The sequence below is a fragment of the Oncorhynchus nerka genome, linkage group LG11, assembly GCF_034236695.1.
Source record: "Oncorhynchus nerka isolate Pitt River linkage group LG11, Oner_Uvic_2.0, whole genome shotgun sequence".
In the NCBI taxonomy this organism is placed as follows: Eukaryota; Metazoa; Chordata; class Actinopteri; order Salmoniformes; family Salmonidae; genus Oncorhynchus; species Oncorhynchus nerka.
The window spans coordinates 26,105,334-26,131,964 of record NC_088406.1 but is presented as its reverse complement, the minus strand read 5'-3'; the positions used below and the strand labels follow the sequence as shown (position 1 = coordinate 26,131,964).

The window sequence follows — 26,631 nt, the reverse complement described above, 5'->3', positions numbered from 1 at the left end:
TACAGAAGGCTGCTACAGTGGTGGCTGCTACAGAAGGCTGCTACAGTGGTGGCTGCTACAGTGGCTGCTGCACAGAAGGCTGCTACAGTGGTGGCTGCTACAGTGGTGGCTGCTACAGAAGGCTGCTACAGAAGGCTGCTACAGAAGGCTGCTACAGTGGTGGCTGCTACAGAAGGCTGCTACAGAAGGCTGCTACAGAAGGCTGCTACAGTGGTGGCTGCTACAGAAGGCTGCTACAGAAGGCTGCTACAGAAGGCTGCTACAGTGGTGGCTGCTACAGAAGGCTGCTACAGAAGGCTGCTACAGAAGGCTGCTACAGTGGTGGCTGCTACAGAAGGCTGCTACAGAAGGCTGCTACAGAAGGCTGCTACAGTGGCTGCTACAGAAGGCTGCTACAGAAGGCTGCTACAGGTGGCTGCTACAGTGGTGGCTGCTACAGAAGGCTGCTACAGAAGGCTGCTACAGAAGGCTGCTACAGAAGGCTGCTACAGTGGTGGCTGCTACAGAAGGCTGCTACAGAAGGCTGCTACAGTGGTGGCTGCTACAGAAGGCTGCTACAGAAGGCTGCTACAGAAGGCTGCTACAGTGGTGGCTGCTACAGAAGGCTGCTACAGAAGGCTGCTACAGAAGGCTGCTACAGTGCTACAGTGGTGGCTGCTACAGAGGCTGCTACAGAAGTGGTGGCTGCTACAGAAGGCTGCTACAGAAGGCTGCTACAGTGCTGCTACAGTGGTGGCTGCTACAGAAGGCTGCTACAGTGGTGGCTGCTACAGAAGGCTGCTACAGTGGTGGCTGCTACAGAAGGCTGCTACAGAAGGCTGCTACAGAAGGCTGCTACAGGTGGCTGCTACAGAAGGCTGCTACAGTGGTGGCTGCTACAGAAGGCTGCTACAGAAGGGCTACAGAAGGCTGCTACAGTGGTGGCTGCTACAGATGGCTGCTACAGAAGGCTGCTACAGAAGGCTGCTACAGAAGGCTGCTACAGTGGTGGCTGCTACAGAAGGCTGCTACAGTGGTGGCTGCTACAGAAGGCTGCTACAGTGGTGGCTGCTACAGAAGGCTGCTACAGAAGGCTGCTACAGAAGGCTGCTACAGTGGTGGCTGCTACAGAAGGCTGCTACAGAAGGCTGCTACAGAAGGCTGCTACAGTGGTGGCTGCTACAGAAGGCTGCTACAGTGGTGGCTGCTACAGGCTGCTACAGTGGTGGCTGCTACAGTGGTGGCTGCTACAGGTGGCTGCTACAGAAGGCTGCTACAGAAGGCTGCTACAGAAGGCTGCTACAGAAGGCTGCTACAGTGGTGGCTGCTACAGAAGGCTGCTACAGAAGGCTGCTACAGTGAAGGCTGCTACAGTGGTGGCTGCTACAGAAGGCTGCTACAGTGGTGGCTGCTACAGAAGGCTGCTACAGTGGTGGCTGCTACAGAAGGCTGCTACAGAAGGCTGCTACAGTGAAGGCTGCTACAGAAGGCTGCTACAGTGGTGGCTGCTACAGAAGGCTGCTACAGAAGGCTGCTACAGTGGTGGCTGCTACAGAAGGCTGCTACAGTGGTGGCTGCTACAGAAGGCTGCTACAGAAGGCTGCTACAGAAGGCTGCTACAGTGGTGGCTGCTACAGAGGCTGCTACAGTGGTGGCTGCTACAGAAGGCTGCTACAGAAGGCTGCTACAGTGGTGGCTGCTACAGAAGGCTGCTACAGTGGTCAGGCTGCTACAGAAGGCTGCTACAGTGGTGGCTGCTACAGAAGGCTGCTACAGAAGGCTGCTACAGAAGGCTGCTACAGTGGTGGCTGCTACAGAAGGCTGCTACAGTGGTGGCTGCTACAGTGGCTGCTACTGCTACAGAAGGCTGCTACAGTGGTGGCTGCTACAGAAGGCTGCTACAGAAGGCTGCTACAGTGGTGGCTGCTACAGTGGTGGCTGCTACAGAAGGCTGCTACAGAAGGCTGCTACAGTGGTGGCTGCTACAGAAGGCTGCTACACTGACAGTGGTGGCTGCTACAGAAGGCTGCTACAGTGGTGGCTGCTACAGAAGGCTGCTACAGAAGGCTGCTACAGAAGGCTGCTACAGTGGTGGCTGCTACAGAAGGCTGCTACAGAAGGCTGCTACAGAAGGCTGCTACAGTGGTGGCTGCTACAGAAGGCTGCTACAGAAGGCTGCTACAGAAGGCTGCTACAGTGGTGGCTGCTACAGAAGGCTGCTACAGAAGGCTGCTACAGAAGGCTGCTACAGTGGTGGCTGCTACAGAAGGCTGCTACAGAAGGCTGCTACAGAAGGCTGCTACAGTGGTGGCTGCTACAGTGAAGGCTGCTACAGAAGGCAGCTACAGAAGGCTGCTACAGTGGTGGCTGCTACAGAAGGCTGCTACAGTGGTGGCTGCTACAGAAGGCTGCTACAGTGGTGGCTGCTACAGAAGGCTGCTACAGTGGTGGCTGGAAGGCTGCTACAGAAGGCTGCTACAGAGAGGCTGCTACAGTGGTGGCTGCTACAGAAGGCTGCTACAGTGGTGGCTGCTACAGAAGGCTGCTACAGTGGTGGCTGCTACAGAAGGCTGCTACAGTGGTGGCTGCTACAGTGGTGGCTGCTACAGAGGCTGCTACAGAAGGCTGCTACAGTGGTGGCTGCTACAGAAGGCTGCTACAGAAGCAGCTACAGAAGGCTGCTACAGTGGTGGCTGCTACAGAAGGCTGCTACAGAGGCTGCTACAGAAGGCTGCTACAGTGGTGGGCTGCTACAGAAGGCTGCTACAGAAGGCTGCTACAGTGGTGGCTGCTACAGTGGTGGCTGCTACAGAAGGCTGCTACAGAAGGCTGCTACAGAAGGCTGCTACAGTGGTGGCTGCTACAGAAGGCTGCTACAGAAGGCTGCTACAGAAGGCTGCTACAGTGGTGGCTGGTGGCTGCTACAGAAGGCTGCTACAGTGGTGGCTGCTACAGAAGGCTGCTACAGTGGTGGCTGCTACAGAAGGCTGCTACTGCTACAGTGGTGGCTGCTACAGAAGGCTGCTACAGTGGTGGCTGCTACAGAAGGCTGCTACAGTGGTGGCTGCTACAGAAGGCTGCTACAGTGGTGGCTGCTACAGCTAGGCTGCTACAGAAGGCTGCAGTGGTGGCTGCTACAGAAGGCTGCTACAGAAGGCTGCTACAGTGGTGGCTGCTACAGTGGTGGCTGCTACAGAAGGCTGCTACAGTGGTGGCTGCTACAGAGAGGCTGCTACAGTGGTGGCTGCTACAGAAGGCTGCTACAGTGGTGGCTGCTACAGAAGGCTGCTGCTACAGAAGGCTGCTACAGTGGTGGCTGCTACAGAAGGCTGCTACAGTGGTGGCTGCTACAGAAGGCTGCTACAGTGGTGGCTGCTACAGAAGGCTGCTACAGTGGTGGCTGCTACAGAAGGCTGCTACAGTGGTGGCTGCTACAGAAGGCTGCTACAGAAGGCTGCTACAGAAGGCTGCTACAGTGGTGGCTGCTACAGAAGGCTGCTACAGTGGTGGCTGCTACAGAAGGCTGCTACAGTGGTGGCTGCTACAGAAGGCTGCTACAGAAGGCTGCTACAGTGGTGGCTGCTACAGTGGTGGCTGCTACAGAAGGCTGCTACAGAAGGCTGCTACAGAAGGCTGCTACAGTGGTGGCTGCTACAGAAGGCTGCTACAGAAGGTTGCTACAGAAGGCTGCTACAGTGGTGGCTGCTACAGAAGGCTGCTACAGTGGTGGCTGCTAGGCTGCTACAGAAGGCTGCTACAGAAGGCTGCTACAGTGGTGGCTGCTAGGCTGCTACAGTGGTGGCTGCTACAGAAGGCTGCTACAGTGGTGGCTGCTACAGAAGGCTGCTACAGAAGGCTGCTACAGAAGGCTGCTACAGTGGTGGCTGCTACAGAAGGCTGCTACAGTGGTGGCTGCTACAGAAGGCTGCTACAGTGGTGGCTGCTACAGAAGGCTGCTACAGAAGAAGGCAGCTACAGAAGGCTGCTACAGTGGTGGCTGCTACAGTGGCTGCTACAGAGGCTGCTACAGTGGTGGCTGCTACAGAAGGCTGCTACAGTGGTGGCTGCTACAGAAGGCTGCTACAGTGGTGGCTGCTACAGAAGGCTGCTACAGAAGGCTGCTACAGAAGGCTGCTACAGAAGGCTGCTACAGTGGTGGCTGCTACAGAAGGCTGCTACAGTGGTGGCTGCTACAGAAGGCTGCTACAGTGGTGGCTGCTACAGAAGGCTGCTACAGAAGGCTGCTACAGTGGTGGCTGCTACAGAAGGCTGCTACAGAAGACTGCTACAGAAGGCTGCTACAGAAGGCTGCTACAGAAGGCTGCTACAGTGGTGGGTGCTACAGAAGGCTGCTACAGAAGGCAGCTACAGAAGGCTGCTACAGTGGTGGCTGCTACAGAAGGCTGCTACAGAAGGCTGCTACAGAAGGCTGCTACAGTGGTGGCTGCTACAGAAGGCTGCTACAGAAGACAGCTACAGAAGGCTGCTACAGTGGTGGCTGCTACAGAAGGCTGCTACAGAAGGCTGCTACAGAAGGTTGCTACAGTTGTGGCTGCTACAGAAGGCTGCTACAGAAGGCTGCTACAGAAGGCTCCTACAGAAGGCTGCTACAGAAGGCTGCTACAGTGGTGGCTGCTACAGAAGGCTGCTACAGAAGGCAGCTACAGAAGGCTGTTACAGTGGTGGCTGCTACAGAAGGCTGCTACAATGGTGGCTGCTACAGAAGGCTGCTACAGAAGGCTGCTACAGTGGTGGCTGCTACAGAAGGCTGCTACAGTGGTGGCTGCTACAGAAGACTGCTACAGTGGTGGCTGCTACAGAAGGCTGCTACAGAAGGCTGCTACCGAAGGCTGCTACAGAAGGCTGCAACAGAAGGCTGCTACAGTGGTGACTGCTACAGAAGGCTGCTACAGAAGGCTGCTACATAAGGCTGCTACAGTGGTGGCTGCTACAGAAGGCTGCTACAGAAGGCTGCTACAGAAGGCTGCTACAGTGGTGGCTGCTACAGAAGGCTGCTACAGAAGACAGCTACAGAAGGCTGCTACAGTGGTGGCTGCTACAGAAGGCTGCTACAGTGGTGGCTGCTACAGTGGTGGCTGCTACAGTGGTGGCTGCTACAGAAGGCTGCTACAGAAGGCTGCTACAGAAGGCTGCTACAGAAGGCTGCTACAGTGGTGGCTGCTACAGAAGGCTGCTACAGAAGGCAGCTACAGAAGGCTGCTACAGTGGTGGCTGCTACAGTGGTGGCTGCTACAGTGGTGGCTGCTACAGAAGGCTGCTACAGTGGTGGCTGCTACAGTGGTGGCTGCTACAGAAGGCTGCTACAGTGGTGGCTGCTACAGAAGGCTGCTACAGTGGTGGCTGCTACAGAAGGCTGAGGCTGCTACAGTGGCTGCTACAGAAGGCTGCTACAGTGGTGGCTGCTACAGAAGGCTGCTACAGGTGGCTGCTACAGAAGGCTGCTACAGAAGGCTGCTACAGTGGTGGCTGCTACAGAAGGCTGCTACAGTACAAGGCTGCTACAGAAGGCTGCTACAGAAGGCTGCTACAGTGGTGGCTGCTACAGAAGGCTGCTACAGAAGGCTGCTACAGAAGGTTGCTACAGTGGTGGCTGCTACAGAAGCCTGCTACAGAAGGCTGCTACAGCTGCTACAGAAGGCAGCTACAGTGGTGGCTGCTACAGAAGGCTGCTACAGTGGTGGCTGCTACAGAAGGCTGCTACAGAAGGCAGCTACAGAAGGCTGCTACAGTGGTGGCTGCTACAGAAGGCTGCTACAGAAGGCTGCTACAGAAGGCTGCTACAGTGGTGGCTGCTACAGTGGTGGCTGCTACAGAAGGCTGCTACAGAAGGCTGCTACAGAAGGCTGCTACAGTGGTGGCTGCTACAGAAGGCTGCTACAGTGGTGGCTGCTACAGAAGGCTGCTACAGAAGGCTGCTACAGAAGGCTGCTAGGTGGCTGCTACAGTGGCTGCTACAGAAGGCTGCTACAGAAGGCTGCTACAGTGGTGGCTGCTACAGAAGGCTGCTACAGTGGTGGCTGCTACAGAAGGCTGCTACAGTGAAGGCTGCTACAGGCTGCTACAGTGGTGGCTGCTACAGAAGGCTGCTACAGTGGTGGCTGCTACAGAAGGCTGCTACAGAAGGCTGCTACAGTGGCGGCTGCTACAGAAGGCTGCTACAGAAGGCTGCTACAGTGGTGGCTGCTACAGAAGGCTGCTACAGAAGACAGCTACAGAAGGCTGCTACAGTGGTGGCTGCTACAGAAGGCTGCTACAGAAGGCTGCTACAGTGGTGGCTGCTACAGTGGTGGCTGCTACAGAAGGCTGCTACAGAAGGCTGCTACAGAAGGCTGCTACAGAAGGCTGCTACAGTGGTGGGTGCTACAGAAGGCTGCTACAGAAGGCAGCTACAGAAGGCTGCTACAGTGGTGGCTGCTACAGAAGGCTGCTACAGAAGGCAGCTACAGAAGGCTGCTACAGTGGTGGCTGCTACAGAAGGCTGCTACAGTGGTGGCTGCTACAGAAGGCTGCTACAGAAGGCTGCTACAGAAGGCTGCTACAGAAGGCTGCTACAGTGGTGGCTGCTACAGAAGGCTGCTACAGTGGTGGCTGCTACAGAAGGCTGCTACAGTGGTGGCTGCTACAGAAGGCTGCTACAGAAGACTGCTACAGTGGTGGCTGCTACAGAAGGCTGCTACAGAAGACTGCTACAGAAGGCTGCTACAGAAGGCTGCTACAGAAGGCTGCTACAGTGGTGGGTGCTACAGAAGGCTGCTACAGAAGGCAGCTACAGAAGGCTGCTACAGTGGTGGCTGCTACAGAAGGCTGCTACAGAAGGCTGCTACAGAAGGCTGCTACAGTGGTGGCTGCTACAGAAGGCTGCTACAGAAGACAGCTACAGAAGGCTGCTACAGTGGTGGCTGCTACAGAAGGCTGCTACAGAAGGCTGCTACAGAAGGTTGCTACAGTTGTGGCTGCTACAGAAGGCTGCTACAGAAGGCTGCTACAGAAGGCTGCCAGAAGGCAGAAGTGGTGGCTGCTACAGAAGGCTGCTACAGTGGTGGCTGCTACAGAAGGCTGCTACAGTGGTGGCTGCTACAGAAGGCTGCTACAGTGGTGGCTGCTACAGAAGGCTGCTACAATGGTGGCTGCTACAGAAGGCTGCTACAGAAGGCTGCTACAGTGGTGGCTGCTACAGAAGGCTGCTACAGTGGTGGCTGCTACAGAAGGCTGCTACAGTGGTGGCTGCTACAGAAGGCTGCTACAGAAGGCTGCTACAGGCTGCTACCGAAGGCTGCTACAGAAGGCTGCAACAGAAGGCTGCTACAGTGGTGACTGCTACAGAAGGCTGCTACAGAAGGCTGCTACATAAGGCTGCTACAGTGGTGGCTGCTACAGAAGGCTGCTACAGAAGGCTGCTACAGAAGGCTGCTACAGTGGTGGCTGCTACAGAAGGCTGCTACAGAAGACAGCTACAGAAGGCTGCTACAGTGGTGGCTGCTACAGAAGGCTGCTACAGTGGTGGCTGCTACAGTGGTGGCTGCTACAGTGGTGGCTGCTACAGAAGGCTGCTACAGAAGGCTGCTACAGAAGGCTGCTACAGTGGTGGGTGCTACAGAAGGCTGCTACAGAAGGCAGCTACAGAAGGCTGCTACAGTGGTGGCTGCTACAGAAGGCTGCTACAGAAGGCTGCTACAGAAGGCTGCTACAGTGGTGGCTGCTACAGTGGTGGCTGCTACAGAAGTGCTACAGTGGCTGCTACAGAAGGCTGCTACAGTGGCTGCTACAGGTGGTGGCTGGCTGCTACAGAAGGCTGCTACAGTGGTGGCTGCTACAGAAGGCTGCTACAGAAGGCTGCTACAGAAGGCTGCTACCGAAGGCTGCTACAGAAGGCTGCAACAGAAGGCTGCTACAGTGGTGACTGCTACAGAAGGCTGCTACAGTGGTGGCTGCTACAGAAGGCTGCTACAGTGGTGGCTGCTACAGTGGTGGCTGCTACAGAAGGCTGCTACAGAAGGCTGCTACAGAAGGCTGCTACAGTGGTGGCTGCTACAGAAGCTGCTACAGAAGGCTGCTACAGTGGTGGCTGCTACAGTGAAGGCTGCTACAGAAGGCAGCTACAGTGGTGGCTGCTACAGAAGGCTGCTACAGTGGTGGGTGCTACAGAAGGCTGCTACAGAAGGCAGCTACAGAAGGCTGCTACAGTGGTGGCTGCTACAGAAGGCTGCTACAGAAGGCAGCTACAGAAGGCTGCTACAGTGGTGGCTGCTACAGTGGTGCTACAGTGGTGGCTGCTACAGAAGGCTGCTACAGAAGGCTGCTACAGAAGGCTGCTACAGAAGGCTGCTACAGTGGTGGCTGCTACAGAAGGCTGCTACAGTGGTGGCTGCTACAGAAGGCTGCTACAGAAGACTGCTACAGTGGTGGCTGCTACAGAAGGCTGCTACAGAAGACTGCTACAGAAGGCTGCTACAGTGAAGGCTGCTACAGTGGTGGTGGCTGCTACAGAAGGCTGCTACAGAAGGCTGCTACAGTGGTGGCTGCTACAGAAGGCTGCTACAGAAGGCTGCTACAGAAGGCTGCTACAGTGGTGGCTGCTACAGGCTGCTACAGAAGGCTGCTACAGTGGTGGCTGCTACAGAAGGCTGCTACAGAAGGCTGCTACAGAAGGCTGCTACAGTGGTGGCTGCTACAGAAGGCTGCTACAGAAGGCTGCTACAGTGGTGGCTGCTACAGAAGGCTGCTACAGAAGGCAGCTACAGAAGGCTGCTACAGTGGTGGCTGCTACAGAAGGCTGCTACAGAAGGCAGCTACAGAAGGCTGCTACAGTGGTGGCTGCTACAGAAGGCTGCTACAGTGGTGGCTGCTACAGAAGGCTGCTACAGAAGGCTGCTACAGAAGGCTGCTACAGTGGTGGCTGCTACAGAAGGCTGCTACAGTGGTGGCTGCTACAGAAGGCTGCTACAGTGGTGGTACAGAAGGCTGCTACAGAAGGTTGCTACAGTTGTGGCTGCTACAGAAGGCTGCTACAGAAGGCTGCTACAGAAGGCTGCTACAGAAGGCTGCTACAGAAGGCTGCTACAGTGGTGGCTGCTACAGAAGGCTGCTACAGAAGGCAGCTACAGAAGGCTGCTACAGTGGTGGCTGCTACAGAAGGCTGCTACAGAAGGCTGCTACAGAAGGCTGCTACAGTGGTGGCTGCTACAGTGGTGGCTGCTACAGAAGGCTGCTACAGAAGGCTGCTACAGTGGTGGCTGCTACAGAAGGCTGCTACAGAAGGCTGCTACAGAAGGTTGCTACAGTTGTGGCTGCTACAGAAGGCTGCTACAGAAGGCTGCTACAGAAGGCTCCTACAGAAGGCTGCTACAGAAGGCTGCTACAGTGGTGGCTGCTACAGAAGGCTGCTACAGAAGGCTGCTACAGAAGGCTGCTACAGTGGTGGCTGCTACAGAAGGCTGCTACAGTGGTGGCTGCTACAGAAGGCTGCTACAGAAGGCTGCTACAGTGGTGGCTGCTACAGAAGGCTGCTACAGTGGTGGCTGCTACAGAAGGCTGCTACAGTGGTGGCTGCTACAGAAGGCTGCTACAGAAGGCTGCTACCGAAGGCTGCTACAGAAGGCTGCAACAGAAGGCTGCTACAGTGGTGACTGCTACAGAAGGCTGCTACAGAAGGCTGCTACAGAAGGCTGCTACAGTGGTGGCTGCTACAGAAGGCTGCTACAGAAGGCTGCTACAGAAGGCTGCTACAGTGGTGGCTGCTACAGAAGGCTGCTACAGAAGACAGCTACAGAAGGCTGCTACAGTGGTGGCTGCTACAGAAGGCTGCTACAGTGGTGGCTGCTACAGTGGTGGCTGCTACAGTGGTGGCTGCTACAGAAGGCTGCTACAGAAGGCTGCTACAGTGGTGGCTGCTACAGAAGGCTGCTACAGAAGGCAGCTACAGAAGGCTGCTACAGTGGTGGCTGCTACAGAAGGCTGCTACAGGTGGCTGCTACAGAAGGCTGCTACAGTGGTGGCTGCTACAGTGGTGGCTGCTACAGAAGGCTGCTACAGAAGGCTGCTACAGAAGGCTGCTACAGTGGTGGCTGCTACAGAAGGCTGCTACAGTGGTGGCTGCTACAGAAGGCTGCTACAGTGGTGGCTGCTACAGAAGGCTGCTACAGAAGGCTGCTACAGAAGGCTGCTACCGAAGGCTGCTACAGTGGTGGCTGCTACAGCTGCTACAGAAGGCTGCTACAGTGGTGGCTGCTACAGAAGGCTGCTACTGCTACAAGGCTGCTACAGTGGTGGCTGCTACAGAAGGCTGCTACAGAAGGCTGCTACAGAAGGCTGCTACAGTGGTGGCTGCTACAGAAGGCTGCTACAGAAGGCTGCTACAGTGGTGGCTGCTACAGAAGGCTGCTACAGTGGTGGCTGCTACAGAAGGCTGCTACAGTGGTGGCTGCTACAGAAGGCTGCTACCGAAGGCTACTACAGAAGGTTGCTACAGTGGTGGCTGCTACAGAAGGCTGCTACAGAAGCCTGCTACAGAAGGCTGCTACAGTGGTGGCTGCTACAGAAGGCTGCTACAGTGGCTGCTACAGTGAAGGCTGCTACAGTGGTGGCTGCTACAGAAGGCTGCTACAGTGAAGGCTGCTACAGAAGGCTGCTACAGTGGTGGCTGCTACAGAAGGCTGCTACAGAAGGCTGCTACAGTGGTGGCTGCTACAGAAGGCTGCTACAGAAGGCTGCTACAGAAGGCTGCTACAGAAGGCTGCTACAGTGGTGGCTGCTACAGAAGGCTGCTACAGTGGCTGCTACAGTGGTGGCTGCTACAGAAGGCTGCTACAGAAGGCTGCTACAGTGGTGGCTGCTACAGAAGGTGCTACTGCTACAGTGGTGGCTGCTACAGAAGGCTGCTACAGTGGTGGCTGCTACAGAAGGCTGCTACAGTGGTGGCTGCTACAGAAGGGCTGCTACAGAAGGCTGCTACAGTGGTGGCTGCTACAGTGAAGGCTGCTACAGAAGGCTGCTACAGAAGGCTGCTACAGTGGTGGCTGCTACAGAAGGCTGCTGCTACAGAAGGCTGCTACAGTGGTGGCTGCTACAGAAGGCTGCTACAGTGGTGGCTGCTACAGAAGGCTGCTACAGAAGGCTGCTACAGAAGGCTGCTACAGTGGTGGCTGCTACAGAAGGCTGCTACAGAAGGCTGCTACAGAAGGCTGCTACAGGTGGCTGCTACAGAAGGCTGCTACAGTGGTGGCTGCTACAGAAGGCTGCTACAGTGGTGGCTGCTACAGAAGGCTGCTACAGAAGGCTGCTACAGTGGTGGCTGCTACAGTGGTGGCTGCTACAGAAGGCTGCTACAGAAGGCTGCTACAGTGGCTGCTACAGAAGGCTGCTACAGAAGGCTGCTACAGTGGTGGCTGCTACAGAAGGCTGCTACAGAAGGCAGCTACAGAAGGCTGCTACAGTGGTGGCTGCTACAGAAGGCTGCTACAGAAGGCAGCTACAGAAGGCTGCTACAGTGGTGGCTGCTACAGAAGGCTGCTACAGAAGACAGCTACAGAAGGCTGCTACAGTGGTGGCTGCTACAGAAGGCTGCTACAGTGGTGGCTGCTACAGAAGGCTGCTACAGTGGTGGCTGCTACAGTGGTGGCTGCTACAGTGGCTGCTACAGAAGGCTGCTACAGAAGGCTGCTACAGTGGTGGCTGCTACAGAAGGCTGCTACAGAAGAAGGCTGCTACAGAAGGCTGCTACAGTGGTGGCTGCTACAGAAGGCTGCTACAGTGGTGGCTGCTACAGAAGGCTGCTACAGAAGGCTGCTACAGTGGTGGCTGCTACAGAAGGCTGCTACAGTGGTGGCTGCTACAGAAGGCTGCTACAGAAGACTGCTACAGTGGTGGCTGCTACAGAAGGCTGCTACAGAAGGCTGCTACAGAAGGCTGCTACAGTGGTGGGTGCTACAGAAGGCTGCTACAGCTACAGAAGGCTGCTACAGTGGTGGCTGCTACAGAAGGCTGCTACAGAAGGCTGCTACAGAAGGCTGCTACAGTGGTGGCTGCTACAGAAGGCTGCTACAGAAGGCTGCTACAGAAGGCTGCTACAGTGGTGGCTGCTACAGAAGGCTGCTACAGAAGGCTGCTACAGAAGGCTGCTACAGTGGTGGCTGCTACAGAAGGCTGCTACAGAAGGCAGCTACAGAAGGCTGCTACAGTGGTGGCTGCTACAGAAGGCTGCTACAATGGTGGCTGCTACAGAAGGCTGCTACAGAAGGCTGCTACAGAAGGCTGCTACAGTGGTGGCTGCTACAGAAGGCTGCTACAGTGGTGGCTGCTACAGAAGGCTGCTACAGTGGTGGCTGCTACAGTGGTGGCTGCTACAGAAGGCTGCTACAGAAGGCTGCTACCGAAGGCTGCTACAGAAGGCTGCAACAGAAGGCTGCTACAGTGGTGACTGCTACAGAAGGCTGCTACAGTGGTGGCTGCTACAGAAGGCTGCTACAGAAGGCTGCTACAGAAGGTTGCTACAGTGGTGGCTGCTACAGAAGGCTGCTACAGAAGCCTGCTACAGTGGTGGCTGCTACAGAGTGGCGCTGCTACAGAAGGCAGCTACAGTGAAGGCTGCTACAGTGGTGGCTGAGTGGTACAGAAGGCTGCTACAGAAGGCTGCTACAGTGGTGGCTGCTACAGAGGCTGCTACAGTGGTGGCTGCTACAGTGGGCTGCTACAGTGGTGGCTGCTACAGAAGGCTGCTACAGAAGGCTGCTACAGTGGTGGCTGCTACAGAAGGCTGCTACAGAAGGCTGCTACAGAAGGCTGCTACAGTGGCTGCTACAGGCTGCTACAGTGGAAGGCTGCTACAGTGGTGGCTGCTACAGAAGGCTGCTACAGAAGGCTGCTACAGAAGGCTGCTACAGAAGGCTGCTACAGAAGGCTGCTACAGTGGTGGCTGCTACAGAAGGCTGCTACAGAAGGCTGCTACAGTGGTGGCTGCTACAGAAGGCTGCTACAGAAGGCAGCTACAGAAGGCTGCTACAGTGGTGGCTGCTACAGAAGGCTGCTACAGAAGGCTGCTACAGAAGGCTGCTACAGTGGTGGCTGCTACAGAAGGCTGCTACAGAACAGACAGTGGTGGCTGCTACAGAAGGCTGCTACAGTGAAGGCTGCTACAGAAGGCTGCTACAGAAGGCTGCTACAGGTGGCTGCTACAGTGGTGGCTGCTACAGTGGCTGCTACAGAAGGCTGCTACAGTGGTGGCTGCTACAGAAGGCTGCTACAGAAGGCTGCTACAGTGGTGGCTGCTACAGAAGGCTGCTACAGAAGGCTGGCAGAAGGCTGCTACAGAAGGCTGCTACAGTGGTGGCTGCTACAGAAGGCTGCTACAGAAGGCTGCTACAGTGGTGGCTGCTACAGAAGGCTGCTACAGAAGGCTGCTACAGTGGTGGCTGCTACAGAAGGCTGCTACAGAAGGCTGCTACAGAAGGCTGCTGCTACAGAAGGCTGCTACAGTGGTGGCTGCTACAGAATGCTGCTACAGAAGGCTGCTACAGAAGGCTGCTACAGTGGTGGCTGCTACAGAAGGCTGCTACAGAAGGCAGCTACAGAAGGCTGCTACAGTGGTGGCTGCTACAGAAGGCTGCTACAGTGGTGGCTGCTACAGAAGGCTGCTACAGAAGGCTGCTACAGAAGGCTGCTACAGTGGTGGTGCTACAGAAGCTGCTACAGAAGGCTGCTACAGAAGGCTGCTACAGTGGTGGCTGCTACAGAAGGCTGCTACAGAGAGGCTGCTACAGTGGTGGCTGCTACAGTGGTGGCTGCTACAGTGGTGGCTGCTACAGAAGGCTGCTACAGAAGGCTGCTACAGAAGGCTGCTACAGTGGTGGCTGCTACAGTGAAGGCTGCTACAGAAGGCTGCTACAGTGGTGGCTGCTACAGCTGCTACAGAAGGCTGCTACAGTGGTGGCTGCTACAGAAGGCTGCTAGTGGTGGCTGCTACACAGAAGGCTGCTACAGGCTGCTACAGAAGAAGTGGCTGCTACAGAAGGCTGCTACAGTGGTGGCTGCTACAGTGGTGGCTGCTACAGAAGGCTGCTACAGGCTGCTACAGTGGTGGCTGCTACAGAAGGCTGCTACAGTGGTGGCTGCTACAGTGGAAGGCTGCTACAGTGGCTGCTACAGAAGGCTGCTACAGAAGGCTGCTACAGTGGTGGCTGCTACAGAAGGCTGCAGAAGGCAGTACAGTGGCTGCTACAGTGGTGGCTGCTACAGAAGGCTGCTACAGTGGTGGCTGCTACAGAAGGCTGCTACAGAAGGCTGCTACAGAAGGCTGCTACAGTGGTGGCTGCTACAGAAGGCTGCTACAGTGGTGGCTGCTACAGAAGGCTGCTACAGAAGACTGCTACAGTGGTGGCTGCTACAGAAGGCTGCTACAGAAGACTGCTACAGAAGGCTGCTACAGAAGGCTGCTACAGTGGTGGCTGCTACAGAAGGCTGCTACAGAAGGCTGCTACAGTGGTGGCTGCTACAGAAGGCTGCTACATAAGGTTGCTACAGTGGAGGCTGCTACAGAAGGCTGCTACAGAAGGCTACTACAGAAGGTTGCTACAGTGGTGGCTGCTACAGAAGCCTGCTACAGAAGGCTGCTACAGTGGCGACTGCTACAGAAGGCAGCTACAGTGGTGGCTGCTACAGAAGGCTGCTACAGTGGTGGGTGCTACAGAAGGCTGCTACAGAAGGCAGCTACAGAAGGCTGCTACAGTGGTGGCTGCTACAGAATGCTGCTACAGAAGGCTGCTACAGAAGGCTGCTACAGTGGTGGCTGCTACAGAAGGCTGCTACAGAAGACAGCTACAGAAGGCTGCTACAGTGGTGGCTGCTACAGAAGGCTGCTACAGAAGGCTGCTACAGAAGGCTGCTACAGAAGGCTGCTACAGTGGTGGGTGCTACAGAAGGCTGCTACAGAAGGCAGCTACAGAAGGCTGCTACAGTGGTGGCTGCTACAGAAGGCTGCTACAGTGGTGGCTGCTACAGAAGGCTGCTACAGAAGACAGCTACAGAAGGCTGCTACAGTGGTGGCTGCTACAGAAGGCTGCTACAGAAGGCTGCTACAGTGGTGGCTGCTACAGTGGTGGCTGCTACAGAAGGCTGCTACAGAAGGCTGCTACAGAAGGCTGCTACAGTGGTGGCTGCTACAGAAGGCTGCTACAGAAGGCAGCTACAGAAGGCTGTTACAGTGGTGGCTGCTACAGAAGGCTGCTACAGTGGTGGCTGCTACAGAAGGCTGCTACAGAAGGCTGCTACAGAAGGCTGCTACAGTGGTGGCTGCTACAGTGGTGGCTGCTACAGAAGGCTGCTACAGTGGTGGCTGCTACAGAAGGCTGCTACAGAAGACTGCTACAGTGGTGGCTGCTACAGAAGGCTGCTACAGAAGACTGCTACAGAAGGCTGCTACAGAAGGCTGCTACAGTGGTGGCTGCTACAGAAGGCTGCTACAGAAGGCTGCTACAGTGGTGGCTGCTACAGAAGGCTGCTACAGAAGGCTGCTACAGAAGGCTGCTACAGTGGTGGCTGCTACAGAAGGCTGCTACAGTGGTGGCTGCTACAGAAGGCTGCTACAGAAGACTGCTACAGTGGTGGCTGCTACAGAAGGCTGCTACAGAAGACTGCTACAGTGGTGGCTGCTACAGAAGGCTGCTACAGTGGTGGCTGCTACAGAAGGCTGCTACAGAAGGCTGCTACAGTGGTGGCTGCTACAGAAGACTGCTACAGAAGGCTGCTACAGAAGGCTGCTACAGTGGTGGCTGCTACAGAAGGCTGCTACAGTGGTGACTTGGAGTCAGGCAATTCTACAAGCATGCAGTGAGAGAAATCCCAGGTGGATCCGAGGGGTCAAAGACAAGCTTTGTTGTTGCCCCCTCCTCACCGTACCACGTTTCCAGGCCTACTGTGTTTGGAGATGGCTTCTGGTCGCTAATTGCATGGAGGGTGATAATTAGACTCACACAATCTCTATCTGAGGAACCCTTGGAAATGGATTGTGAGAAGAATACAACAAGAGCAACAATTAAATTCGCATATCCCCTGTCCGCTTTCATTTCGCCGTTTCGGCAGTGTCTGCAAATTGATTATTCATTACATGAATAAACATGAATTCTAACCAGACCGGCATTTACATTTTGAGTGGGTGTTCTCTACTTTGCATTGCTAGGAGTAACACAAGAATTAGCCTGACAACACCAGGTCATGTAGGCCTGGTTGGTCTTATTACCATCATTATCTACATCAGCATAACAGTAGTGATAAAGACATCAGCCCTTGTCTTTTTGTAGTTCTGTCAGTTGCCATTATTAAGATCCAAATTGGAGGCAGTAAAAGGTTCTTCCTCGAGACACATCCTGGTTTTAATTGACCTCATAATGAATCAATGTAGAGGATTAGTTCTGACCGATTAGTTCTGACTTACTTTATATGTTATAATTTAAACAACTTTTAATTTATAAACACTGGCATGGTTATTTAATCACTAGCATGTTATTTTTTTCCATCATTAGGCTAAATAATATCCACCACCTCCAGGAGTCGTATTAAAGGTTTTATCAAGGGTCAAATAAAATGAGTCATCATTTTTTCTGACGACTCTCCATAAAAGCAAACTGACTAACCAGTGAGCAACTTTATATTTCTCTGATCTATTCTTGAGGGAAAAAAATCCGTCTCTATGTCTGGACTTGATAACGCGAGCAGTGGTCCAATGAGAGCGCGAGGGAGACAGGATTTCAATACTACATTCAGCGCATTTGTTCTGGTTTGTTTCAAGAGATTTACACTTGAGTCAGAAATGTAGGTTGAAATGAGATACATCACGAAAAAGCTCAATCTCTCAGGTGCCACAGGGGGTTAAATGTGCGTGCATTAAAGTAGGACAGAAATTGTAGTGACCTCGTTGTCAACCTCTGCCATGTGATCAGTGTATATAAAACGGTGATGGGGAACAGGTGGTGTCGGGGGGCGCCCTGTAACCCGTTGGTACACATCTGCTAGGCTATCATGAGTCCCCTGCTCCCCCTCCTCGCTGTATATTCACACCTCCAGTATAATCCAGCCAGCAAACAGGATGCGGTCCCGAATGTGTGCCAGTCAGACAGAAAGAGGAGGGAGGGACGAGGTTTCTGGGGTAGTACGCAAATGAAACAACATGCGCTGCTGCGTTTATGCACTTTCAGATGTCTGTATTCGACACCAACAGCAAATACACAGAGAAGAGACATGATTGCGTAATCAAAGCACCAACATGTTCTCACATAGGCGTATGATTCTTAGATCTGGTCATATTTTAGGCCTCGAGTGTGTCATATCTTCAGGGAAAACATATTGGACAACACTAACTATAAAAAAAAAGAGACATGGTGTCTGGTTTATATTAGGTTTTGTCTGATCAGAATTGTAAATTCACTCGCTCATCGAACACTGGTCACGGTTAATCGATTTTATTAGAGCGCAGTCAATGTTTTTTGACACATTAGAAATGATTTCAGACGCGTGCACTCTCTTTCCTTCTCCCGTTTAACATTTTCTCTCTCTTTCCCCTCTTCTTTACACGAAAGCACACGTCATGGTTTAGGGTAACGACTGTAAACTCCAAGCTAGGCTACTTTCATTCTCGAAATGAGTGCAAGAGAGATACTATTTTTGAAATCTACAGACAAGGGCAAACTCTACACAATCTACCGAGATGGGCTAACTACACTTTTCAACCCTCAACCCTAAATCCTTCTGTTTTAGATATCAAATAATGGGAGGTTTACAGTAGACCTAATAATATAGCAACATTAAAGAATGTCCACATCCACATTTATCCTTTTTGGAGTTCAGAAAAGTGCACCTATTGCAAGCCATGCGTGTAGGGCAATACACAAAAGCTCCCCTCATTACTCTGTGAGACTCGTAGAATATAAATAAATGTGTTGTGTTAGCTCCCAATAGACAATTTGATACCCAATGTGATGAATCGGTCGGTCCAACATTAAATAAAAGCGGCGGTTATCACTCAGTGATGAAGTGCAAATAGACCATCATCGAATCCATTCACGGTTGCGCGCCGTGCACGGAGTAGAGGGGAACCCGGGTGTGAATTAATTCACCTCAGTGGAAGTCTCTCACAGCCACATAATGTGACATTCACCTTGTCCTCACACATACAATACACTTTTGCAGATGTTATCGCAGGTGCAGCGAAATGCTTATGTTTCTAGTTCCAAAAGTGCAGTAATATCTAACAATACAAAATGATACACACAAATCCCAAAAGAAATAAAAAGAAGGAAATGAAGAGATATCAGAACATGCAATGTCAGGTTCCGGAATAAAACATTAAAAAAATTATAATTAATACAAGTGTGTGTGTGTGTGTGTGTGTATATATATATATAATGTGTGTGTGTATATATATATATACTCTTCAGACGAAGAGGAGGAAAACCCTTACAGTCTCTCTATAGCCTATACACAAGGGGACAATATACATTATTTTATATTCCAATACATTGATAGATATTTAGGGGTTCCCACATTCACTTTTATCTCCACCTACACTGGCTATGGGGAACTAGTCTTTAAATACAAACTGATGCAGAAAATAGGATGCAATTTTATTAAAGTAGCCTAAGACTAGTGCTGGCACAATTATCATATAATCATGTAACCGACAATTATGGACAATAACCGTGAACAAAAATATATATATCGACATTATTGTCTTAATGTCTTAATATATTCATTTTAGGAGAAGGGGATTCAACTTCATATGCAAGTAGATATAGTTTACCCAATATCAGTTTTTGATTTTTACATGATGGCACGGTTGGGAGGAAAAGCTTTATTTCCAAAAGTTGCAAGCAGTCAAAACCATTTGTTTTTGAGACAGGGGGGTCACAAAATCTGTGTTGTATGCATTAGGTATGATGTCACATTTTCAAAGATGCATTATGATGCATTAGGCCTTACAAAAAAAATCTACAAAATTTGCAAAAAAAACGTTACCCAAAATACCATAATGTCACAGCACAACCTAAGACTTTAGAAAACTTAATTTTGGATATAAGCCTATATGCTTCGAGACATGGTCTTGTTGTTCCTTCCTTTTCATAGTCCTTGTTTATAGCCCTTGTTAGAGCTAGGGTCACTCGGGCAGAATGGGAGACGTGCTGGTTTCTTGTTGAATGGGTTAGGTTATCGCCATTGAGCATATCGTCATGTTTAGCATGTGGATGGATTGGGGAGGGGTTGGAGGCGAGAGCCAGGCGCAGTTTCCGGAGCGCGACAGACAAAGCTACAATCAGTGATAGATATATGGTTCTTCTCTAAACAGCTCGCCTGATTCACAGCCTGGCCCCCAAGCCCCCTTAAATGAGGGATACTTTATTTTGGTTGTTTTATTATTCGTCGGGGTAGTTTGGGACTTTGGGAAAGAAACGCACACAATGTTCATCCGGTGATCCTTTAGGCTACAATAAGCAAATGAATAAGTCAAGATTTAAATGAGCTATTATGTGCCATTATTGTTATTATTATTATTATCATTACTGTATTATCATCCTATTCTGTCTAATGGTGGTGGTTGTCCTTTATTTGCACTCACTGAGGGATGATTACTGTTCCACAGACTGACTGATTGGCGAGACCCTTGCTGTGAACTTCCTCAAATAAATCTCCTTGCGCACTTCACTACAGTAATATAAATTTGACCAGCAGAGCGCTAGTGAATCCTCCCTATGGACCAAGACTGAAGCCTCTTGAAAGCATTCTCCAACACATTCTCGCGCCAATGGAACATGGAGTGTGAAGCATATTGCTCAATTTACAACAAACCTAAATAAAATGTTGTATATAATTTTATCTTTGATAACAACAAGATAACGTTTTTATAAACAAAATAGTAAATAATGAGTCAATATTGTCGATGACTTCAGACATTCTTATTCATTGTGAATCCTACACTATCCAAAACAGGATTATATTGAGTTGTAACTTTATAACGACATAGGAGTCCAATCGAACCGTTGGCTTACAAATAGGCCACACAAACGCATGACTGTTCAGGTAGGAATGGTAGGTATTCGAAGCTGAAGTTAATATGGCACAAAATAAATAAATAGCTAAATAAAAAAGGCCATTCTGTGATAGAGGACCAGCATACATTGAAACACGTCGCATTAACTATTCAAACTATGTTCATTTGTTTCTGTTAAGTCACTTAGGTCTGAACTCCAGACGCAGTTGTATAAATAGAGAAAATGCTGCACACAGACACACAGAAACACATTCCTCCCTCGCCTACTGTAGGCTAAAGCCTTGAAGATTCCACTTTCTTTCACTAGGTGTTCTGACACACTTTCCATGGCATTAGGATAGCGGTATAGGCTATAGGTATAGGACGTTCATCTAACCCCAACCACTCCTTTATTTCTCACCCCTCCCTGCCGGTGCCTGCCCCAAGTGCCAGGGAAAGTATAAAGTGGGAAGGGACCCGCACGGACGGGACATACGCTTCTGGGCTGGGTACAGTCATTGCCTCAGAAAACCTCCAAACTCTTTCGTCACTTTCTCTGCTTTTCTCTCTCGCTTAACTTGGGAGACTTTATTTCTGAATAGGAATAACTTCAATACCATCAACGAATAGGCTATCTGGTGACGTGAATGCTAACATATTCATGCTCATTTAGGGAAGGTGTATTACTGGAGTGACAACTTACGTGAAAGCTTCAAGAACAAAAAAGGAAAATAGATGCTGCCCCTCTCCAATATGCAGACTCGCGGAGCGCTGAGTTCCTTGATGTGCGTGATGAGTTGCGCGTTGCTGCACTCTGGACTGGCCTCACGGCTGAAGTCTCCCATTCTGCCCATCCAGTCGGAGAGGGAGCCTTTCACATCCAAGGGCATGTCAGGTGAGCCAAGATGCCTCTTCTATTTCAGTCAAAGTCATTTATTTTCAGGCTGAATTTCTGAATTCAAAGAATTGCCGATAATGACGCCTGCTGCGTTTTGAATTCTGGCAGGGGCAGCTCAGCTCTATAGGCTAGCCTATTGCTCGTTTGCTAATCTGCCAAATATACGTTTAAATGTATAGCCTGATATGTCTATAGCTTTTTAAGACCGTCATTAAAGTATCATTTTGTATATCAAAGTGTCTGACTGCACAGCATCAAACATCTTCTCCTTATTATCGTCCCAATCGTTTCTTTCTTGCATCTTCCTCAACCTGCACACTGTTATGGTTACTTCATGAACAACTTTGCAGAAAACATATTAGTCATAACCACTGAGAATGCCATCTGGTTCACGTGCAGGGCTTTAAACTGCTTGTTAGGCCTACTGAGACCATGGGAGTGAGAAGTCAAGGCGTTACTGCAGTGTATTAACAACTGCCACTAATAACGTTTATCCAATCATGGAAACTGTAATCAATCGACATTCCATTCCATTTACTGCAGTTCTTTAGTGTCCTACTCTGGCTGTGCCAAGCAGTGATTTATATTGCAGTGAGTTGTGCGGGAAAGCTTGGTGATCTGTCTAACTCTAACCCGACTCGATTGTTTAAAGTGTAGTCACTTAATGAAAGAATAATGCGAACCAGGTTGTTAGCAGCTACGGCAACCGCACAATATCAAATCAACAGTAGTGAACTTGGAACCCGGGAGCTTCACCTCCAGGCTGCGGTGGTGGGCCTGAGGGGCTAAGGTGACCGCGGTCTACAGCGACTTTTGAAACGGAGGAGGAATACACCCATATGGAGCTCGGCAGGGGAGGGTTGTGGCCAAACACTTGTCCCTGGGGCTATTTTTATCCAAGCTTTTTTTTATAATGCAATACTTTTATTAATACCACTTTTCCAATCATTTGAAATACTCGAAACCAAACACGTCAATTCGTTTCCATTACATAGCCCTTGGTAGGCTACCAAAAGGCATTCCTTGTATTTCTCTATCCAAATGGCTTGGTGTTTGTTGTGTGAATGGTATTTTTATATTAATTTAAGGGCCCCTGCACCGTTTAAATGAAACAGGATGGGTCTGTGAGCTCTGGAACACAATAGGTATCCAGTCAATCCACTCAACCAGCGAAATGAATTATCTATCAAACATCTAGTCTGGCTGCACAGAATACTATTTTTGTCGTTCTGTCTGACAACATTGTGGGAATATGCAGTCTTTCACTTTGCAGCGAACTGCCCAGTACACATCCCATTGTCTAGTGCATAGGCCTGGCTACCACATTACTCACCAGTTTTACATTTAGATGTGGACTGTAGCACCTGTCAGTGTATTGTTGTCTAAATGGGTTCTTCTGGTCTGATTGCAGGATGTTCATTCGGAGGAAGATTTTATTCGCTGGAGGACACTTGGCACCCTGACCTCGGGGAGCCGTTTGGGGTCATGCACTGTGTCAAATGTTACTGTGAGACAGTAAGTAACACCCTTCATAACAACAAGCCTAGTAGAGTACATTTCAATCTTGGATAGTGGATCCATTATGTAGGCCTTTTACTATCAACGGACAGAAATAGGACATCAAATAATGAACTAATGAATTATAAACAAATCAATTACCAAAATCATCTCCTTATCTTAGTGCCCCCAAAATGACCCCATTTAACAAATATCATCAGGCCTGTTTGATACAGAATTGAGGTCAGTGTGGATGAAGAGTTGTTGTTTTCTATCTATTCTTTTCAGCAAAGGGGTCGTAAGGGTAAGGTGTTGGGAAAGGTGAGCTGTAAGAACGTCAAGCGGGACTGTCCTGAGCCTAGCTGTGATGCCCCAGTGCTGCTACCTGGACAATGCTGCAAGACCTGCCCCAAAGGTAACCCCTACTAGCCTACTAACTCTCTCTCTCTCTCTCTCTCTCTCTCTCTCTCTCTTTCTCCATCTTTACATACACTATATATATAAAAGTATGTGGACACCCCTTCTAGGTCAGTTAGTTGTATTATGTTGTTCTCTAGAGAGGCTGATTGGTGATCAGTAGCAGGTCTGGGCTTGGTTGTCTTGCCTACTCTCAACATTTTCATGAATGTGTGTCATGGTGGTGATTTGGGGAAAAACGTGGGAGTGTGTTGTGGTTGTGTCTTTAAGAAAAGTATGAGTGTGTTTGTCTAAATGTTAAAAAGATTTGAGTGTGTTTGTCTAAGTGGTGAAAAATGGTATGTCTATCTGCACGTTTGTGTGTGTGTGTGTGTGTGTGTGTGTGTGTGTGTGTGTGTGTGTGTGTGTGTGTGTGTGTGTGTGTGTGTGTGTGTGTGTATTCTCTGGTGCACCTGAGGATACAGTATAGTGGAATGCAGGGAGGTGAGACTGACACTACACAAAATCCTTAGAGCATGCCCTATGGAGGGAGAGAGAGGACTGGGGAAATAAGGCCATGAAAGAGCCAGAAAGAGAGAAAGAAAGAGAGGATATGAGAGGGACAAAGAGAAGTAAAGGAAATAGTCAAGGAGTAAAGTGGATGGTCTTGAAGAAATATGTCTGGACACTTTGATGATGATGTGTGTGTGACTAATAGTCTGTCTCTGTCTCGTAGTGTGTGTGTGTGTGTTTCTCAGTATGCTTTTCAGTGTGTCTGTACTTCAGTGTGTGTGAGTTGTCTGTCAGATTGTGTGTTAGTGTGTGAGGCGCTGAAATGTCCTGACATCAGGACACATAGTGGTGTGGAAGAGCAGGTCATTGTTGGGATTGCATGTTAGTGTCACTGCCAACCCTCCTCCGCTCCTTGGACTAACAAACAAACCTTGTTATCGTGGCACCCAGACAAGCCAGCAGTGCTCCAACGAGGGATTGGAGTAGATACCTGGAGAGAAGAAGATGGAGGGATAAATGAGAGACGGAGAGAATTAGGAATGACTGAAAGAACACTTGTCTGAATTTTGGATCAGCATTTTAGAATTATTCCTCTCCTCTCTTTCACTCTGTAACTCTCACTCTTTCACTCTAACTATCACTCTTTCACTCTGTAACTATCACTTTTTCACTCTGTAACTCTCACTCTTTCACTCTGTAACTCTCACTCTTTCACTCTAACTATCACTCTTTCACTCTGTAACTATCACTTTTTCACTCTGTACCTCTCGCTCTTTCACTCTGTAACTCTCACTCTTTCACTCTGTAACTCTCACTCTTTCACTCTGTAACTCTCACTCTTTCACTCTGTAACTATCACTCTTTTACTCTGTAACTATCACTCTTTCACTCTTTTACTCTGTAACTCTCACTCTGTAACTCTCACTCTTTCACTCTGTAACTCTCACTCTTTCACTCTGTAACTATCACTCTTTCACTCTGTAACTCTCAGTCTCTCACTCTGTAGCTCTCACTCTTTCACTCTGTAACTCTCACTCTTTCACTCTGTAACTATCACTCTTTCACTCTGTAACTCTCACTCTTTCACTCTGTAACTCTCACTCTTTCACTCTGTAACTATCACTCTTTCACTCTGTAACTCTCAGTCTCTCACTCTGTAGCTCTCACTCTTTCACTCTGTAACTATCACTCTTTCACTCTGTAACTCTCACTCTTTAACTCTCCTCTCTTTCACTCTCCTCTCTTTCACTCTGTAACTCTCACTCTATCACTCTGCAACTCTCACTATTTCACTCTGTAACTCTCAATCTGTAACTCTGTAACTCTCACTCTTTCACTCTGTATCTCTCACTCTTTCTAGCTGTTTCACTCATTCAACATTTTCTGTTATTCTCTTTACTTCATGTTAAAGTAATGCCAACCTGTAGGTGTTTAAATATCCCCCCGCCTCACACATTGTGTCCCTGGGTGTTGTGCTTGTCCAGGCGATGTGGACAGGAAGCAAGTGGAGGCAATGTTTGATGGCTTCGAGTACTTCCAGGAGAAGGAGAAAGAGGATGACCTGCACAAGACCTACAATGACCGCTCATACCTCAGCTCCGAGGACATTTCCCCTGGGGAGAGCCGTACTGGTGAGCATGCACACTCACCCGCACGACCCAACGCATACAAACACCAATATTGTACATTCATGCATGGACTTACATCATTGACATTTAGCCATTTAGCAGAGAGAAGTGCCTTGCTCAACGGCACATCGACAGATTTGGTCACCTTGTCGGCTCAGGGATTCAAACCAGCAACCTTTCGGTTACTGGTCTATTGCTTTAGGCTACCTGCAATTGAAATACACACACACATATTATACATGCAGTACATGGATATACAGCACATGGATATACAGCACATGGATATACAGCACATGGATATACAGCACATGGATATACAGTACATGGATATACAGCACATGGATATACAGTACATGGATATACAGTACATGGATATACAGCACATGGATATACAGCACATGGATATACAGTACATGGATATACAGTACATGGATATACAGCACATGGATATACAGTACATGGATATACAACACATGGATATACAGCACATGGATATACAGCACATGGATATACAGTACATGGATATACAGCACATGGATATACAGTACATGGATATACAGTACATGGATATACAGTACATGGATATGCAGTACATGGATATACAGTACATGGATATACAGCACATGGATATACAGTACATGGATATACAGTACATGGATATACAGTACATGGATATGCAGTACATGGATATACAGTACATGGATATACAGCACATGGATATACAGTACATGGATATACAGTACATGGATATACAGTACATGGATATACAGTACATTGATATACAGTACATGGATATACAGCACATGGATATACAGTACATGGATATACAGTACATGGATATACAGCACATGGATATACAGTACATGGATATACAGTACATGGATATACAGCACATGGATATACAGTACATGGATATACAGCACATGGATATACAGTACATGGATATACAGTACATGGATATACAGTACATGGATATACAGTACATGGATATACAGTACATTGATATACAGTACATGGATATACAGTACATGGATATACTGTTCCTAGGCAGTCATTGAAAACAAGAATTTGTTCTTAACTGACTTGCCTAGTTAAATAAAGTTAGACTAAAAAAATAACAAATATAAGGAACACATATACTCTCACTGCCCTCGTAACAAGAAAATCGTTCCTCCATTCAGTCTTTCTGATTTACATCTTTACTTTACTGTGTGTGTGTGTGTCCAGACTTTGTAGCAGTGTTGACGGGAGTGACAGACTCCTGGTTACCCAGCTCCAGTGGTGTGGCCCGGGCACGCTTCTCTCTCACTAGAACCAGCCTGACCTTCTCCATCACCTACCAGAGGTAACACACACACACACACACACACACACACACACACACACACACACACACACACACACACACACACACACACAGACAGACAAAAAATAAACGATAAGCGTGTAATAATCATTAGTAATAACTAGTCTCTAAAATTGTATCTTTCCCTCTCTCCCTCTCTCCTGTCCTCACTCTCCCTCTCTCCTCTCCTAGGATCGGGAGACCAAGCAGGGTTGTCTTCCTTGATTCTGATGGAAACACTGCGTTTGAGTACAAGGCCCCTAAGGGAGACTCAGACATGGTAAGAGACTGGAACTCTCTCTGTTCCTAGGTAGACATTTCCGCTATTTATGTTTTTGTTGTGTGT

The 26,631-nt window shown here is 49.9% G+C and overlaps 1 protein-coding gene across 1 annotated transcript in view; it reads left to right on the top strand.

Annotated features, from left to right (window-relative positions):
* Nucleotides 1-20,440: 20,440 nt before the first annotated feature.
* LOC115126444 (chordin-like) overlaps nt 20,441-26,631 on the top strand; it is a 51,862-nt gene continuing 45,671 nt past the window's right edge. Inside the window, exons 1-6 of the mRNA XM_065024334.1 lie at nt 20,441-20,903; nt 22,318-22,421; nt 22,692-22,818; nt 24,797-24,943; nt 26,168-26,285; nt 26,478-26,565. Coding sequence (XP_064880406.1) covers nt 20,744-20,903; nt 22,318-22,421; nt 22,692-22,818; nt 24,797-24,943; nt 26,168-26,285; nt 26,478-26,565 — 744 coding nt within the window. The 5' untranslated portion in view covers nt 20,441-20,743. The remainder of the gene's footprint in view (nt 20,904-22,317; nt 22,422-22,691; nt 22,819-24,796; nt 24,944-26,167; nt 26,286-26,477; nt 26,566-26,631) is intronic.